Genomic DNA, 18487 nt, shown 5'->3' with positions numbered 1-18487 from the left:
CAATGGACTAATTTTAAATTAGAATTAAACCTGTGTTGGCGACAGTCATTTATTTCTCCATTCCAGTAATGTAGTGTAGTGTATTTTAAAGGTGTGTGTTTGTATATTTTGTGTGTGTGTAAGAGTGAGAGAATACCTTCTGGACAAATGTAGTTTGCAGAATAACTGGCGCTGAGAGAATGTTATTGATGAATGTTGGATTCTGAGATAAAGACAGAAACTGAGAAGATGGGATGATTGAGATGGTTGCAGAGGGAACACCACCGATGAGTGTTCCCAGGGACTCCAGAGAGGAGGCACTGCTGATCTGTGAAGCAAAACAATCAGACAATTGTTTAGTTTCTTATTTAGAAACTTTAATCAAAGAAAAAGTACAATTATGCTGTATTGGATCTGGAAACAAGAAGGCGCCATTTAAATTACAGGACTTTTGTATATACACTGAAGTTGGTGAATATTTGAACAGCAATACAATGTGTTTGAAATTTGCCCATTACACTGGTATTTTGTGATATTGTTCTAAATAGAAGTGATCTCGCTTCCAGTAGCGTAGACCCACGTTTCTGACAAGTGTGCATTGTACACTCACAGTAAAGCCTGCACTCAGGATGCTTTGGATGAGGGAGTTCACTTGGCCCTGGTCCCAGCCATTGATGTTACTGAGTATAGTCAGAGAACTGTTTATCACATCGGAGGGGGCGGAGCTTATCTGGCCCACAGTCAGTCCCACGCACTGGCTGCCCAAAGATTGGATGGTGGATGCAGATACATCGGGGAACTTTGCTACCAGCACCGCTGTGGCCTGAAAGGAGAAGAGGATTGTAGGTAACTCACACTGCTACTGAATAACTGACCGGTTGAACAGACTGGGGTCTGATTGATTGATCACCTCTGGATTTATTTCTGTGCAGAAGTTGATGCGATTCAGGATGGTCGTGATGTCTGCATCTCCAAGACGATCAAACACGGAGGCATCAGTTTGACACAGCAATTCAGCTGGCAAGCTTTAAGAACAAAGACAACCTTCTTAAATATGCATACAAGGATGTTTCGTATAGTTTGTACTGCGTTTGCTGAGGGTGTCAAATTCACCAGGCAGGTTGAATGAATAGAATCAGTTGTTTGGTGTGTAGTGTTTGGTGTAGACTTTTACCCGAGTAGGTTGAAGTCAGGATTCTGGATGTATAACTCGTTTGTGTAGTACTCCAGGACACTGGTGGAAATGCCCGGGTTGTTGAATAGCTGAAGATTTTTTGAGTTCTCCAGGAACACAAGTGACTAAAGGGCACAATAAAATACACACACACACACACACACACACACACACACACACACACACACACACACACACACACTGGTGATACTATGCGTGTTTTGTGATGCAGATAAAAGATATTTGTAGACGATCATTCCTGTAAATCTCTCAATGGATGATGATCATGATCTGTCTGTGTGTGTGTGTGTGTGTGGGGGGGGTTGTATTATACCATGTTTCCTGATAGGAATGATTGCAGATCAGTGAGCTTGATGAAAGTGATGAAGAATCCAATGTTGTCAGCAAACCAGGCGGTGGAGTTCAGAAGAGGGTCTGAGGAGTTATAGCAGCGGGGACTGCCATCTGTAACACATAGTCATGTTCAGACACATTTACTTTTCTCACACAAATACAGGAAATGAATATGCAGCAGAGAGAGGAAGAGAGAGAGATGTAGTTCTTCTTACCGCTGCTGTTCAGATACTCTTTAATAGAGCTGTACACATCAGCTGGGGTGAAATCAGTTGCAGAAAAATTGTAGTTGTCCCCCAAGACAGACACCCTGCTCACAGACACATATAGAGGTGATTTTCTACAGATCCTCATTTCATTTGAACAACAAACACAAGGCAGTGCATGTGCTGAAAGCACTGTGTAACGGTACATGCAAAAATGACTCACAATTTTCTGTATGAGAGGCAGGAGGCACCCCTGAGCTGGTCGGAGCTGATGAGATGAGAGTTGAGGTAGGGCAGGTAGTGAACCAGTGTGACATTAAACCACTGTTCTACCTCAGCCTGAGATGAGGCGGTGAGAGCACGAGACCACACACACGCCAACGTGTAGCTAGCCACAGCAGAGGACAGAACAGGCTCCTGTACAGAGAAACAGAGATTAATCTATAAGCTAATTCTCATACAATAAAGGCAAATTATCCACGTGGACTAAGAGGTGTACCGTCTCCAGGTATTCATTGGTCCTGTTGTAGTCGTCGAGGAGGCTGCAGAGTTCAGACGCATTACTCACTGTGTTCGGCCTGTTCAGAAACTCGCTGAGTTCTTCCGGAGAGATGGAGCTCAAAAGCTAGAGGAGGCAGTGGGGAGACAACACACTTGTTACAGAGGCAGATGTGGAAGGCTCGTTGGCTGCCACTTAAACGATTAGTGAGCGATTCACTGGTGCGATCCGTGTCATACAGCAGAAATACCTGTGCCTGGCGGTCGGCTGGGATCAGAGACAGGAAATCGTTCAGGTCGGGGAATCCAAAACTGAGGAACAACTGTTTCAGGAACACGTAGAAGCTTCCTGTGCCATAGCAGCTCAGGCCTGTGAGGCAACATAGGGCACTACTGAAAAAAACTCTGTTGTGCATTCCGATTCATGATATCAGACCAGTGCATGTAGGACACTCCTGACTTATTCTTCATCTGACAAACACATAGCAAATACAGAAGCAAAAACACACACATACCTTGGCTGGACTGGTACTCGAGGTAGTCTTGTGTGTAGCTGAAGACAGTGTTGGACTGGGTTGCAGAGAGGTCGCTGTACACATGATCAAGTCCTTTCACTCTGTAATCACAAAAACATAGAAGTAAACCAGTTACAAATCGAAGCAGGTAAAGAACAGATCTGTGCTTTCAGGTTGAGGAGGAGCTCACATCTCTCTGTAGGAGTCACAGCTGATGTTTGTGGGGATGATCGACAGGGTGTTTGAACTAATCCTTGTGAGGAACAATGAAAGGTAAGTCTGGAACCACAGGGCAAAGTCCTCTGGGCTGAAACTTTGGAAGTGAGGCACCAGATCCAAGAGTGTCATGTTCAGAATGCTATCTGATATTGCTGAAGGAATAGTCACGTTCATCTGCAAAAACACAAAGCAACATGGATTAACAGTCACACTTGGACTTCATCAATTGCTATTCATAGATTGAATGTGTCCATTTTCAAAAGAAAATATGCCCTGGTTTAAAGACTACAGAGATCCTCACTTGTATTACAGTCTGGTTGAAGGCTTCGAAGAAGCTGCCAAGTTGATCCACATCTGAGGATGTGAGCACACTGGTAAACACCTCTCTAAACACAGAGTCATTTCCCAACACTCCTGAATCCGGCTGCAAGATGAACTGTGCCTTCTGTTCACTGGACAGTAAGCCCAACACTGCGACCTGCAGGACAAGACACGTATATTACACATTCTGTTCACACCAGGTCTTCAAGGAAAACGAAGGGCAGCTGCCTGTGTTCACCACTACAATCCAGAGACCAACCCTTTCTACCACTGTACAGTCAATTGCAAACCCACAAGAAATATACACTTGGTGCAGTTGGGATGTTACTCACGCTAGAGAAATTTGCATTTAGAAGTTTGAGCTTTTCCAAGGGGGCATAATCGGAGAAACCGCCAAGGTTCTTTTCAAGCCAGTCGGCGCTGCCAGAAGTGTTGGAAAGGCAGGCAGGGTCTGAAACGATCAGAGACCATTAGTTAAATCAATCGGAATACTCTCATGTGGCTCCTCGCTTCTTTCATTCAGGCAAGCAATTGTCTTAATTTGAACAAGCTAAAGCAAGTCTAAGAATGCCTGGTTTCTGTATCAAAACAACTAAAAGTGGCCTGTGTACCTGGAAGATCATCTCTTTGCAGGAAGGGAAAGATGAACGAATTAAATACCCTCTGCTTCTGTTCCTCTTTCATGAGAGATTCTTGACTGCCAAGAGCTTCCACCCTAAGTTGGAGGAGAGAAACAGATGAGATTTTGCCATAGATTACTTCATCTCTATGTCCTCAATAACACACGCATGTGTTCTGAAATTCCATTGTCCATACGTACACAATTTGGTAGGTTTCACAGCTGAAGGTTTTTGAACTAAGGCTGAACAGAAAATCTAAGGACACTGATGACAAAAATGGTCTGAGCCTTATGTGGAACCAGTCCGTGATGTACGTGGCATTCGTCAGCTGTGCTGCGGTGAACTTGTCGATTATCACCTCCCCGATGGCGTCAAGTATGTTAGGGTCAGACTGAATGCTGCTGTGTGTCTACATGAGAGATTACATTCTTCAGTCACACACAAACGTTGATTTTTAAGGTCATTTTTAACTACAGCACCGATCGACTTTACATACCATGTTTGAAAACCTCTCCAGGGCATCATCCAACGGTCCAGAAAGACTCTGGAAGAAAAGCTTCCAAGCATCTTTAGAGACGCTCAGGCTGCTTGGCAGTTTGCATGTGAGTAGTGTGACCAGATCATTAGAGGACAATACAACAACCTTGAAAGACAAGAAACAGAGTTATGTGTGGTCAGCTCATCTTCTGTGTAACAAGACTGAAATTCTGAAGAGGTATTTTATTCATTGTGGACTCACTGATGAACAGGCATAGTCAGGAATGCTAAAGTTGCACAGTACTGCGGAAACATTTCCGGATGCAAATTCGCTATCAAGTGGGTGACTGTGTGGAAAAAAGAATAATGTTATGCATCTCCTAAAACCTTTGTTCTATTAAGTTTCTCTTTTTTTATTCCATAAAAGGCTTACCTGTCTATGCCATAACAAGGGTTGCGGTTGGTGATGCCAAGATTCAGCGTGTTCAGATCAGATTGGTTCTGTTGTGACACCCAGGACTGAACCACTGAGGAGTTCTCAAACAGCTTCAGATCAGCCAAGTTTACCCCCATTAGAGCCCTCACTGTGCTGACATTTAGGATCTGGCACAACCAAAACAGTTTTGATCAAGTTCATATGCAGTTTTCGTTATTTTACTTCTTACAACTGAAACATTTATTCTGGTCATTTTCTGGACGTTTTATACCGTGAGAACAGCAGGATTCAGACTAATGAATATGGTGATGTCCATGCTGATGTTTTGAGTCGAAAGAGCTAGAATATCCTCCACAGGAGCTCCACCTGCACACACACACACACACACACATTTACAATTAAATTCATAGGGTTTGAGTTGTGCCGTAAGTGTGAGTGAATGAACGTATGTGTGAGTGTGTGCATATGTGCATGCACTTTTATTTCAATCCAACTACTTCTGTTTTAGTGCACTACACCTAGTGTGTATCTTTAGTATTTCTGTGTAAGTGGATTGTTTTACCCAGGTAAGGGCTGATGAGTTGGTAGAATGTTGTGGAGCTGCTGTGTTGACTGCTGAATGAAGAGTTGGCAATGATGTACAGAGCAGTTTTCTGTCCAGTGGAACATGAGGACAGATCTGGAGACAGGACTGACCTGCGTATAGGACAAAATGTAAACTACAACAGCACTACTGTACTCAAATTACTCTTAACTCTTATTATTTTGTTTATCCATGTTTGTGTCTGTATGTAGCTGTGAGTATGTACTTACGTTAGACTCTCAGCAGTGATATTTTCCAGCACACTGATGTCTAAAGTGCAGATGTTGGAACCAACTACATTTATTTCAGCACTTCCCAGAGAGTGATTTCCCATGTTCAGATACCTCATAATGACTGCTTTACTCTACAAAATACACAAAAATGATTATTGCAGCAAACATATCATTAAAAATATCAACCTTTTGAAATATTAATCTTTCAAATGAGGTAGGAAATAGTTTTATATAATCTCTCTCTCTCTCACTCTGTCTCTCTCTCTCTATGAAAAATCGTTTCTACTTTCATTATACTTCAATATTCCGTGTCTCCCACACACACACATTACCTTTTCTTCTTCCCAGGGTCCATCATTTGAGTTCATCAAAGAGGACAATGTGTCAATTATGGTAATGTTCCACTTGCTAATGTCATCAGTAGTGGCCACACGAGAAGTGGAACCCAGCAGCTGCAGTACATCGTCATTAAGACCTGATGGGTAAATCTACGTATGCACACAAAACAACAATTCATAATTGAACACCTATCACACACTGTACAAAATATTGTGTGGACATTAAACTCACAACTCACCAACAAACCATGATTTATGGGGTACATTTAGAAAACAATTCAGTGTTCAGTGCTGCTGACCTGGTTTAACTTGTTGAGAATGATAGTCTGGAGGCTGGTGTCCACCACTTTCTCAGTGATGGCTGCCAGGTTCTCCTGCAGTACAGTGATGTCCAGATACAGATCAAACTGTGTGGAGTTAAAGCCAAAAGGAAATGATGGGTCTGAAATGGTCACCGCTGTGATGTTGCTCACTGCTAGACATAGAACAACATGGTCATTGAAGGATAGAAACTTAAATTGGATCCCTGTATCTCACTGTGTTTTACACTGTAAAGTACTTTTACCGCTAGTGCTTTCTGTGTTGCATTCTGTAAACAGTGCCCTTAGCTTCTTCAACGGGATCTTTTGCTTCCTCAGGGCTGAAATGAACTTCCTCTTTATATTCTTCAACAATGCAAACACACAAACACACACACACACACACACACACAAACACACACACAGAGTAACAACATGAAATTAGTCCAAAAAGCTTAACACTGAAACACTCAATCAATCGCAACGGCAATTTAAAACAAAACAGATTCACATACAATGGGAATTTTGACGCAGAGGTTTGATTTGAAATAGACAGCCAGGTTGCTGAGTTGCTCCACAGTGTCCTCATTCCACGTTGAGGGATTGCTGATGTGAAGAAAAAAATCAATGAAATCTGAGATCTTATTCATTTCTTATACAACTTAGCTCTAGACACAAAATATTAAGATAGTAAAAATATTACTGATGTGAAGGTTCATAATGAACCTTTCCTACAGCACTACCAGATTAAAAGATATCCAGTAATCTGCATAAATCTCTGTCTCACCCGTAAGCAGTGTTCCCACTGAGGAGCACTGACTGTACAGCAGTCATCTGAGAATCAGAAAGATCTCCACAGTTCTTCAGGTTCTCCAGAATTATGGGGTCAGAGCTCTGGATGTAGGAGGAGTCCAGTGTGCATGCCATATTCCCCAGAACCTCCACCTGATGCCTGGTCAGACTCACACCAGATATACCCTATAATGTCACAAACCATGTAGGAGAGTCTCATTAAATTACAGCATGTGTAAGAACTGGCTTCTTGTGAGGATTCCAATGTTTACTGTCAAGATGTTTACTGTCATTTTGTTTGAACATCAGGATGTTACCAATGTTTGAATTCAGAGATTTTGCCTGAAATATTGTGTTTGCCTCAAGGCAGTTTACTGCCACTGCTCTGCCCATATATGTTCTTCTCTGTGTTTCGAGGTCAGCAAACCTGAGGTTAATTCTGGGAATTCTGGGAACTTTCCAGAGCCATTCTATTGCAAAGTTACAGTCGGAAATAGACTTTGAACAGGGATTTAGGCTCATGGTATCTTAAGGCTCCAGGCCGGGGTCCCGGTTGTGCCATACCGGGTGACGTCACGGACCCACCACCTGCAGGAGAAACGGTAAGGGGCCGGTGCATTGTGGATTGGGTGGCAGCCAAAGGCGGGGGCCTCGGCGACCCAATCCTCGGACACGGATTCTGTTTCTAGGGACATGGAATGTCACCACGCTGGAGGGGAAGGAGCCTGAGCTGGTGCGGCAGGTTGAAAGATACCGACTAGAGATAGTTGGGCTCGCCTCCACGCACAGCTTGGGCTCTTGATCCCAACTCCTCGAGAGAGGCTGGACTCTTTACTACTCTGGAGTTGCCCGCGGTGAGAGGCGGCGGGCTGGTGTGGGCTTGCTCATAGCCCCCCAGCTCAGCCGCCATGTATTGGAGTTCACCCCGGTGAACAAGAGGGTCGTTTCCCTGCGCCTTCGGGTCGGGGATACTGTAGGTCTCTCACTGTTATTTGTGCTTACGGGCCAAAATGGCAGTGTAGAGTACCCGACCTTCTTGGGGTCTCTGGGAGGGGTGCTGGAAAGTGCTCTGACTGGGGATTCCGTCGTTCTACTGGGGGACTTCAACGCTCATGTGGGCAGCTACAGTGACACCTGGACGGGCGTGATTGGGAAGAACGGCCCCCCGACCTGAACCCGAGTGGTGTTCTGTTATTGGACTTCTGTGCTAGTCGCAGTTTGTCCATAACGAACACCGTGTTCAAGCATAAAGGTGTCCATCAGTTCACGTGGCACCAGGACACCCTAGGTAGGAGGTCGATGATCGACTTTGTGCTTGTTTCATATGACCTCCGGCCATATGTCTTGGACACTCGGGTAAAGAGAGGGGCGGTGCTGTCAACTGATCACCACCTGGTGGTAAATTGAATCCGATGGCAGGGGAGGAAGTTGGACAGACTTGGCAGACTCAAATGTACTGTGAGGGTCTGCGGGGAACATTTGGCAGAGTCTCCTGTCAGAGAGATCTTCAACTGCCAGAGCTTCAACCAGATCACGAGGGAGGTTGGAGACATTGAGTCCGAGTGGACCATGTTCTCCACTTGCATTGTCGACGCGGCTGCTCGGAGCTGTGGCCGTAAGGTCTCCGGTGCCTGTCGTGGCGGCAACCCCCGAACCCGTTGGTGTAATCCGGATTTAAGGGCTGCCAGCAAGCTGAAGAAGGAGTCCTATCAAGCCTGGTTGGCTCGGGGGACTCCGGAGGCAGCTGAGAGGTACCGGAGGGCCAAGCAAGCTTCAGCCCGGGTGGTTGCTGAGGCAACAACTCGGGTATGGGAGGAGTTTGGTGAGGCCATGGAGAAGGATTATCGGTCGGCCTCTGAGAAATTCTGGCAAACCGTCCGGTGTCTCAGGAGGGGGAAGCAGTGCCCTGCTCACACTGTTTACAGTGGGAATCTGCTGACTTCGACTGGGGACATTCTCGGATGGTGGAAGGAGTACTTTGAGGTTCTCCTCAACCCCACCGACATAACTTCCACTGAGGAAGCAGAGGCAGAGGACTAAGTTGTGGACTCGTCGATCCCCCAAGCTAGGTCACTGAGGTAGTTGAGAAGCTCCTCAGTGGCAAGGCACCGGGGGTGGATGAGATCCGCCCTGAGTAACTCAAGTCTCTGGATGTTGTGGGGCTGTCTTGGTTGACACACCTCTGCAACATCGCGTGGCGGTTGGGGACAGTGCCTTTGGACTGGCAGACTGGGGTGGTGCTACCTCTGTTTAAGAAGGGGGACCGGAGGGTGTGTTCCGAATACAGGGGGATCACACTCCTCAGCCTCTACAGAAAAGACTATGCCAGGGTACTGGAGAGGAGAATTCAGCCGATAGTCGAACCTCGGATGAAGGAGGAACAATGCGGGTTTCTTCCCGGTCGTGGAAAACTGGACCATCTCTATACCCTCGCTAGGCTGCTGGAGGGTTCATGGGAGTTTGCCCAACCAGTCCACATGTGCTTTGTGGATCTGGAGAAGGCATTCGTCTGTGTCCCTCGTGTTGACCTGTGGGGGGTGCTCTGGGAGTATGGGGTCCGGGGACCTCTGCTAAGGGCTGTCCGGTCCCTATATGACCGGAGCAGGAGTTTGGTTCGCATTGCCGGCAGTAAGTCAGACTTGTTCCCGGTGCATGTCGGACTCCGGCAGTGCTGCCCTTTGTCACCGGTCCTGTTCATTATTTATATGGACAGGATTTTTAGGCACAGTCGGAGGCTGGAGAGAGTTTGGATTGGGGACCACGGTATTTCATCTCTACTTTTTGCAGATGATGATGTCCTGTTGGCTTCCTCAAATCAGGACCTCCAGCGTGCACTAGGACGGTTTGCAGCCGAGTGTGCAGCAACGGGGATGAGAATCAGCACCTCCAAATCCGAGGCCATGGTTCTCAGCCGGAAAAGGGTGGCTTGTCCCCTTCAGGTTGGCGGAGAACTCATGTCTCAAGTAGAGGAGTTTAAGTATATTGGGGTTTTGTTCACGAGTGATGGAACGATGGAGTGGGATATCGACAGGCGGATCGGTGTATCTTCTGCAGTGATGCGGTCGATATACCGGTCTGTTGTGGTGAAGAAAGAGCTGAGCCGCAAGGGGAAGCTCTCTATTTACCAGTCGATCTACGTTCCTACCCTCACCTATAGTCATGAGCTTTGGGTCATGACCGAAAGGACAAGATCCCGGATACAGGCGGCCGGAAAGAGTTTCCTCCGCAGGGTGGCTGGGCGCTCCCTTAGAGATAGGGTGAGAAGCTTGGTCACTCGGGAGGAGCTCAGAGTAGAGCCGCTGCTCCTCCACATCGAGAGGAGTCAGCTGAGGTGGCTCGGGCATCTGTTCCGGATGCCTCCTGGACGCCTTCCTGGGGAGGTGTTCCGGGCATGTCCAACCGGGAGGAGGCCCCGGGGAAGACCTAGGACACGCTGGATGGACTATGTCTCTCGGCTGGCCTGGAAACGCCTCGGTATTCCCCCAGAAGAGCTGGAGGAAGTGTCTGGGGAGAGCGAAATCTGGGCATCCCTCATTAGACTGCTGCCCCCGCGACCCGATCCCGGATAAGCGGTAGAAAATGGATGGATGGATGGATGGATGGGTATCTTAAGTCTGTAACCTAGTGAATCAGATTTGATGTATTCAATGACAGAGACTTGAAAGCACTTTTGTGTGTCACTCTGGATAAGGGCATCTGCCAAATGCTGTAAATGTAAATGTTTCTCAGTGAGCAGAAAGCACTAATGTAAGTCATTCTGTAGAAGGGAACCTGCTGAATGCTGTAAATGTACATTTCAACAGTGAAATATCATGAGACACAATCATATTGTAAGATTGTTTGACTGGTTATCCGTAACATTTAAGTGCTAATAACAAGTGTGCTGGTCTATGTCTATGTACATCTCGCTGTGTATGTTTTACCAGGCAGTCCTTTGCATGGTCGAACAGGACGGTCGTCTTGTCGAGGTCAAGGGAAAGAACGGAGAAATCTGCTCTGCCCAGGGCAACGAAATACGCCTGGCAATTCACCTTCTGGACCTTGTCATAGCTACAACACATACGCACACACACAAATTGACCCACCCATATTATTTACCTAAGATAATCCTCCATATAGGAATGCAGAGGAAGCGTGCCTTATCATTTGTATACGGTACAGTGTGTATATAAATGTGTTACACACCTGTAGTACAGAAGCATATCAGAGGGGACGTCACTAAAGCTAACAGATGGATCGTCTTTCACGTAGTTGTACATGCAGGTCAGCTGAAATACAGAACACACCGTGATTGTGTGGTATCCCAAGTAGCAGTATATGTTTTTGTACACTTGCTGCTTCTGTTTCAGACTGTGTGTGGAATGTGAATGAATATCAGAGTGTGTACCTGAGCCTCTTCCAGTAGGACCTTGTCTCTGCCTGCACGTGGTCTACAGGCTTTCACTAGATCTTTGGCTGTTTCCTGTGGGAGAGTCTGAACTGAGCTGCAGGAGAATCCCTGCAGTATTGATGCTGACAGACTGTAGAGAAATACACACACATAAATCACACACAGACATACACGCAGTGGTGAACCAAAAAAACAGCATCTATTTGGACGCTGGAAGAATCTTAGACATCTGGATTGTTCACCCAACGCAAGTGAGTGTATATGAATGCATGTGAGACAGTGTGTGTTTCTAACTCACTCTTCTGGATCATCACTGGCACTGGCCACTGCACCAAACAACATCATAGCCTAGAAAAAAATCAGAGAATTCAAAATTTTATTGATGTGTTTTACACTCTGATATCCAAACTCCACAGGAATTTGTAAGGACTGTGATCACAGTCAAGCCATGTTAGACATTTACAACTTTTTTCAGTACGACAAAAAGATTATCTGATAATGTTACTCGCTACAGTTACCTGTTCATGACTCCAGCTCTTGTTATTGATTAGTGAAATGTCTCCAGAGCTCAGTGACGTCAGTAGAACAAGTGGAATATACATCACCAGTGCATCTGGAACATTCTGTATCACTTTGGTCTGATCTACAGAGATTACCTGCAAGAAAGTGTACGAGGTAGTCTTCAGCTTTTACAGACTAAACAAACTGTATTCTGAGCAATGGACTAATTTTAAATTAGAATTAAACCTGTGTTGGCGACAGTCATTTATTTCTCCATTCCAGTAATGTAGTGTAGTGTATTTTAAAGGTGTGTGTTTGTATATTTTGTGTGTGTGTAAGAGTGAGAGAATACCTTCTGGACAAATGTAGTTTGCAGAAGAACTGGCGCTGAGAGAATGTTATTGATGAATGTTGGATTCTGAGATAAAGACAGAAACTGAGAAGATGGGATGATTGAGATGGTTGCAGAGGGAACACCACCGATGAGTGTTCCCAGGGACTCCAGAGAGGAGGCACTGCTGATCTGTGAAGCAAAACAATCAGACAATTGTTTAGTTTCTTATTTAGAAACTTTAATCAAAGAAAAAGTACAATTATGCTGTATTGGATCTGGAAACAAGAAGGCGCCATTTAAATTACAGGACTTTTGTATATACACTGAAGTTGGTGAATATTTGAACAGCAATACAATGTGTTTGAAATTTGCCCATTACACTGGTATTTTGTGATATTGTTCTAAATAGAAGTGATCTCGCTTCCAGTAGCGTAGACCCACGTTTCTGACAAGTGTGCATTGTACACTCACAGTAAAGCCTGCACTCAGGATGCTTTGGATGAGGGAGTTCACTTGGCCCTGGTCCCAGCCATTGATGTTACTGAGTATAGTCAGAGAACTGTTTATCACATCGGAGGGGGCGGAGCTTATCTGGCCCACAGTCAGTCCCACGCACTGGCTGCCCAAAGATTGGATGGTGGATGCAGATACATCGGGGAACTTTGCTACCAGCACCGCTGTGGCCTGAAAGGAGAAGAGGATTGTAGGTAACTCACACTGCTACTGAATAACTGACCGGTTGAACAGACTGGGGTCTGATTGATTGATCACCTCTGGATTTATTTCTGTGCAGACGTTGATGCGGTTCAGGATGGTCGTGATGTCTGCATCTCCAAGACGATCAAACACGGAGGCATCAGTTTGACACAGCAATTCAGCTGGCAAGCTTTAAGAACAAAGACAACCTTCTTAAATATGCATACAAGGATGTTTCGTATAGTTTGTACTGCGTTTGCTGAGGGTGTCAAATTCACCAGGCAGGTTGAATGAATAGAATCAGTTGTTTGGTGTGTAGTGTTTGGTGTAGACTTTTACCCGAGTAGGTTGAAGTCAGGATTCTGGATGTATAACTCGTTTGTGTAGTACTCCAGGACACTGGTGGAAATGCCCGGGTTGTTGAATAGCTGAAGATTTTTTGAGTTCTCCAGGAACACAAGTGACTAAAGGGCACAATAAAATACACACACACACACACACACACACACACACACAAACACACACTGGTGATACTATGCGTGTTTTGTGATGCAGATAAAAGATATTTGCAGACGATCATTCCTGTAAATCTCTCAATGGATGATGATCATGATCTGTCTGTGTGTGTGGGGGGGTGGGGTGGGGGGTGGGGGGTGGGGGTTTGTATTATACCATGTTTCCTGATAGGAATGATTGCAGATCAGTGAGCTTGATGAAAGTGATGAAGAATCCAATGTTGTCAGCAAACCAGGCGGTGGAGTTCAGAAGAGGGTCTGAGGAGTTATAGCAGCGGGGACTGCCATCTGTAACACATAGTCATGTTCAGACACATTTACTTTTCTCACACAAATACAGGAAATGAATATGCAGCAGAGAGAGGAAGAGAGAGAGATGTAGTTCTTCTTACCGCTGCTGTTCAGATACTCTTTAATAGAGCTGTACACATCAGCTGGGGTGAAATCAGTTGCAGAAAAATTGTAGTTGTCCCCCAAGACAGACACCCTGCTCACAGACACATATAGAGGTGATTTTCTACAGATCCTCATTTCATTTGAACAGCAAACACAAGGCTGTTCACAAGGCTGTTCTGAAAGCACTGTGTAACGGTACATGCAAAAATGACTCACAATTTTCTGTATGAGAGGCAGGAGGCACCCCTGAGCTGGTCGGAGCTGATGAGATGAGAGTTGAGGTAGGGCAGGTAGTGAACCAGTGTGACATTAAACCACTGTTCTACCTCAGCCTGAGATGAGGCGGTGAGAGCACGAGACCACACACACCCCAACGTGTAGCTAGCCACAGCAGAGGACAGAACAGGCTCCTGTACAGAGAAACAGAGATTAATCTATAAGCTAATTCTCATACAATAAAGGCAAATTATCCACGTGGACTAAGAGGTGTACCGTCTCCAGGTATTCATTGGTCCTGTTGTAGTTGCTGAGGAAGGTGCAAAGTTCAGATGCATTAATCACTGTGTTCGGCCTGTTCAGAAACTCGCTGAGTTCTTCCGGAGAGATGGAGCTCAAAAGCTAGAGGAGACATTGGGGAGACAACACACCTCTAAGATTCCTATTTTTACATAAGCATTTTGCTAGAGCACAGGAGGCACACCAGTATTCTGTTTTACTGTTTGGTCTAGCCCTATCACCACGCACATTTATGAATTGCAGGGACGTTGCCCTCGCACATATTCAGGGCATCCGTGCACTGAATTAACTGGGTGACTGGCTCATTCTGGCCCAGTCGATGGCTATGTTGGCCAGTCATCGAGATTCTGTGCTTGTTCATATGAGGTCTCTAGGCCTCAGGTTGAACCCAGAGAACTGTGTGCGTCTTTCTTGTCAGAGAACCATCTTTCTGGGGAGTAGTTTGGGATTCCACCAAGATTCAGGCACGTCTGGCTCCCACTCAGGTCACTTGTCATCTTGCCAGCAGTAAAAGCTATTTCTTACCACCATTGCCTCCAGCTTTCTCATTAGGGTTAGATTTTAGAGATATACAGTAACATAATTTTAAATTACATCAAACAAATTTTACATTTATTTATTTTTTTTTCTTTTTCTATATTATGTAAATTGTTAAAAGCACTATACAAAAAAAGAGAATTGAATTGGAGGAATCCTCTCAGCTTCATAATTGTTATATGCCACAGGCTTATACCTAAGACACCTTTTCCTAACCTTGGGTCCAACTCTAGGGGTTTTTCATCAACAGAAGGCAGTGTTGTATAAAGTACTAGAAAGCAATACTTGAGTAAAAGTACAAGTATCGTACTAGAAAAAGACTTTGGTAGAAGTGAAAGTTGCCTTTTAGAATATTACTGAAGTAAAAGTCTTAAAGTATCTGATATTTACTGTACTTAAGTATCAAAAGTCATTTTCTGATATTTAATGTACTTAAGTATTTGAAGTAAAAGTAAAAAGTACAATTTCAGTGATTGTCGGTAGGCATAAGAGCAGGGGCAGTTCTAGGGTTTCATCTTTAGGGGTGTTAATGAGAATTTAAAACAAGAAGAGTTATATATTATATATTATATGACTACATAGTAAGCCAAACGTTATGGTGTTATTAAATGGCAAAAGTGGACACAAAAATTTTATGCATGATGTAATGATGTCAGTCTTGAATCAGATCAGTTCATGTGTGTGTATTCTCTACAAACAGTGTGTTCAATGAATGCACTCACTCACTCACTCTTTTTCTTCCGCTTATCCACAAACTACCTCGGGTCACGGGGAGCCTGTGCCTATCTCAGGCTTCAAGACCAAATCAATAAATGTTATTTTTTATTTAGTATTGAATGGAATGTTTGCATTAATATTTTGTTTGTGCTACAACTCTGGTAATAAGCATAGCGAAATTTCACTCCTTTTGGTCGCCGTATTTGCAGCTTTCAGCCGATTAACGTTATAAATGCCTCCAGCTCTGACTGCGCGTGCACGCTGCGCGTACCTGTGCTTCTCCGTACAGCTTGCGGAACGTAATGCAATCTAGGAGCAGTGATACACCAAACCTCCCTTATTACAGTCACACACATTTCTGCTGAGTTTATTTTGTAGTAACGAGTAACGAAGATGCTTATTGGAAATATAACGGAGTAAAAGTTTACATTTTATCTAGAAAATGTAGTGGAGTAAAAGTGAAAGTTGACATAAATTTAAATAGCGAAGTAAAGTACAGATACGTGACATTTCTACTTAAGTACAGTAACAAAGTATTTGTACTTCGTTACATTACAACACTGACAGAAGGCTCTTTCAATGGACCCCTCACTTTTGAACTAGGAAGCACTCTTCGACAGCCTTCCCACCCACGGTCTATGGGAAGGCCTTTATCTCTTATGGCACATAAATTGCCTGGAGATGAGAGCCGTGTTCTAGCATTGAAATGCTTTCTCCCACACCCTAGGGGCTACCATGGGCTAGGCTGAGACTCTGCCTGTACACCTTTCACCTACACCCCCATCCTAAAACGTGGAAGCTCTGGGTATGGCCCTTGATGAGGTTAATTTCCTAGAGGCAGGCCTCTCATCTAAGGTGGTGGAGACTATTGAATGCTAGAGCTCCCTCTACTAGAAAGCTGTATGCTCTGGAGTGGAGGCTTTTCCACCTCTGGTGCGATGAATGCTGTCAGGATCTCTCTACTCAAGGGTCCCAGATCTATCCACACTAGCTTCTTACAGACAAATAGAAGCTGGAGTAACTTTACTTTACTTTACTTTATTACTTTATTGTCCCCAAAGGGGAAATTCTTTTCCACTGCACTTGTTCGACACACATAACATAAACATAGACAGTCATAATACATACGTCAAAAACATTCAGAATAACACTCAGCGATGTCTATTGTTAAGATACTTAATGACTGAGGGAATCAGGCTTCTTCCAAAGCGGGCCTTTCTGCACCTGAGAGCCCTGTACCTGCGCCCTGAGGGCAGTGGGGCTAGATACTCATTTAGTGGATGTGTGGAATCCCGTTCTATTGAAATGGCAAAGCGTCCGATAGCTGTGTTATTGAGTTCTATAAGGTTAGGTGTAGGAGGACCTATAACTTTTGCAGCAATATTGGACACCTTTGTGAGTTTGACCATATTTTTAACAGAAAGCATGCCGAAAAAACAAGTTGAACAATACAGTAAAATTGACTGAATAATGCTTTGATAAAGTAGTAATAGTAAACGAGGAGTGACATTAAGTCCTTTGAGTTTGCAAATGAGATGTAATGTGATGTAGATGCCCTTATATGGACTTGCTGGTGTGTATTCCCTTCGTCATGTGTCCTATCCAAGCCATTAAATCGGTGTGTATGCACACATAGCTTCAGACACTACTTCCTCAAAGAAGCGTTTCCATAGGCAGCCTTGAATCAGTGGCTTGTTTCCTTCTCTGGGAACTGTGTTACATACGTAACTTTGTGTAGTTTGACAAGTTTAATTTTGGATTGGAGTTAACCATATACATATAGGTTACATTTTAAAAAAGATAAATGAAACATCATTTTATTAAATTGTTTGTATATTTATATAAAATGTTCTTACCTCTGTAGCGTTTTGAGCTGTGCAGCATCCTGTATAAAATTTTGTACAGTATTTTGGAATACATTATTACATTTTTGTGTATGTATGTTTGTGCCACAAATTATTCCAATAACAAGTATTATTATTATTATTATTATTAGTAGTAGTAGTAGTAGTAGTAGTATTTTGTATGTGTCATTATTTAATAAAATACAGTGACATGTCATACCTATGAAGAGAACACAGAGAATAAGTTCTCGGCAGCTGATGTTTCGCTTCATTGTTGTTTCAGTTTGTTTATCAGCACATTATTCTTCAATTCTAACCAAAAGTGGAGAACAAATACAAAACGTGAAATCCAGGGATCAATTGAAGCCATTAAAAGTTACTTCCTCATTCTGACATCACAGAATAAAATTGCAGTTCAATGTTCTGTTCTGTAATGAACATTTATTAGGGTTAATTTAGAACGATTTCTTCCTATGTGAATTAAAGAAAAAAATTCACACATCATAGCTTGAAATTCTTTAAAAGCTACACACAGTAACCATTTACTCTAATGATGATGCAGTTATTATAACATGTCTGTAGGAAAACACAATTTAAATGCAATTTATTTACTTTTATATCCGTTTCCGATAATCATTTTTGTTTCTAATTAATCTACATTTATTCAGGTTGATTCTGCTTTATTGTCATTTCTACACCAGAATCTAAATTGAACTCCACTTCCCACAATGCACCTCTTCCTACAAACACAGGCAACTTGGCTTACATACAGTATGTCACACACCACGTCGTTCACCACCAGAGTCACATTCGGTCACACAATTATTGCTTGGACACACTTAAACCCAATCACTTTTTTGTACATACTGTATAAGATCCCTCACTATACATTCACTAACTAAAGATTTTTACCTGATATACCAAGCCTTAGTAAAGAAACAGCTAATCGCCATGCTCAACACCAAGCTGGACAACTTACCACCTCACACCAGTCTCA

General features: G+C 43.9%; 1 protein-coding gene across 1 annotated transcript in view; it reads right to left on the bottom strand.

The window, feature by feature from the left end:
• LOC113636972 overlaps nt 1-18487 on the bottom strand; it is an 80305-nt gene that overhangs the window by 43792 nt on the left and 18026 nt on the right. The window contains exons 4-42 of the mRNA XM_047803078.1: nt 14369-14494; nt 14093-14286; nt 13873-13967; nt 13638-13768; nt 13305-13429; nt 13041-13155; nt 12741-12953; nt 12288-12458; nt 11953-12090; nt 11733-11782; nt 11432-11564; nt 11230-11312; nt 10968-11094; nt 7040-7230; nt 6768-6858; nt 6519-6618; nt 6253-6428; nt 5948-6103; nt 5613-5746; nt 5362-5495; nt 5071-5165; nt 4797-4966; nt 4626-4710; nt 4383-4529; nt 4087-4295; nt 3878-3981; nt 3599-3717; nt 3247-3423; nt 2917-3119; nt 2727-2827; nt 2463-2581; nt 2213-2338; nt 1937-2130; nt 1723-1817; nt 1488-1618; nt 1154-1278; nt 890-1004; nt 590-802; nt 137-307 (exon numbers count right to left, since the gene is read on the bottom strand). Coding sequence (XP_047659034.1) covers nt 137-307; nt 590-802; nt 890-1004; nt 1154-1278; nt 1488-1618; nt 1723-1817; nt 1937-2130; nt 2213-2338; nt 2463-2581; nt 2727-2827; nt 2917-3119; nt 3247-3423; nt 3599-3717; nt 3878-3981; nt 4087-4295; nt 4383-4529; nt 4626-4710; nt 4797-4966; nt 5071-5165; nt 5362-5495; nt 5613-5746; nt 5948-6103; nt 6253-6428; nt 6519-6618; nt 6768-6858; nt 7040-7230; nt 10968-11094; nt 11230-11312; nt 11432-11564; nt 11733-11782; nt 11953-12090; nt 12288-12458; nt 12741-12953; nt 13041-13155; nt 13305-13429; nt 13638-13768; nt 13873-13967; nt 14093-14286; nt 14369-14494 — 5382 coding nt within the window. The remainder of the gene's footprint in view (nt 1-136; nt 308-589; nt 803-889; nt 1005-1153; nt 1279-1487; nt 1619-1722; nt 1818-1936; nt 2131-2212; nt 2339-2462; nt 2582-2726; nt 2828-2916; nt 3120-3246; nt 3424-3598; nt 3718-3877; nt 3982-4086; nt 4296-4382; nt 4530-4625; nt 4711-4796; nt 4967-5070; nt 5166-5361; nt 5496-5612; nt 5747-5947; nt 6104-6252; nt 6429-6518; nt 6619-6767; nt 6859-7039; nt 7231-10967; nt 11095-11229; nt 11313-11431; nt 11565-11732; nt 11783-11952; nt 12091-12287; nt 12459-12740; nt 12954-13040; nt 13156-13304; nt 13430-13637; nt 13769-13872; nt 13968-14092; nt 14287-14368; nt 14495-18487) is intronic.

This window comes from Tachysurus fulvidraco, chromosome 18, assembly GCF_022655615.1.
Source record: "Tachysurus fulvidraco isolate hzauxx_2018 chromosome 18, HZAU_PFXX_2.0, whole genome shotgun sequence".
NCBI lineage: Eukaryota > Metazoa > Chordata > Actinopteri > Siluriformes > Bagridae > Tachysurus > Tachysurus fulvidraco.
The sequence above is the reverse complement of the archived record's forward strand: the minus strand, read 5'-3'. Positions and strand labels throughout refer to the sequence as shown.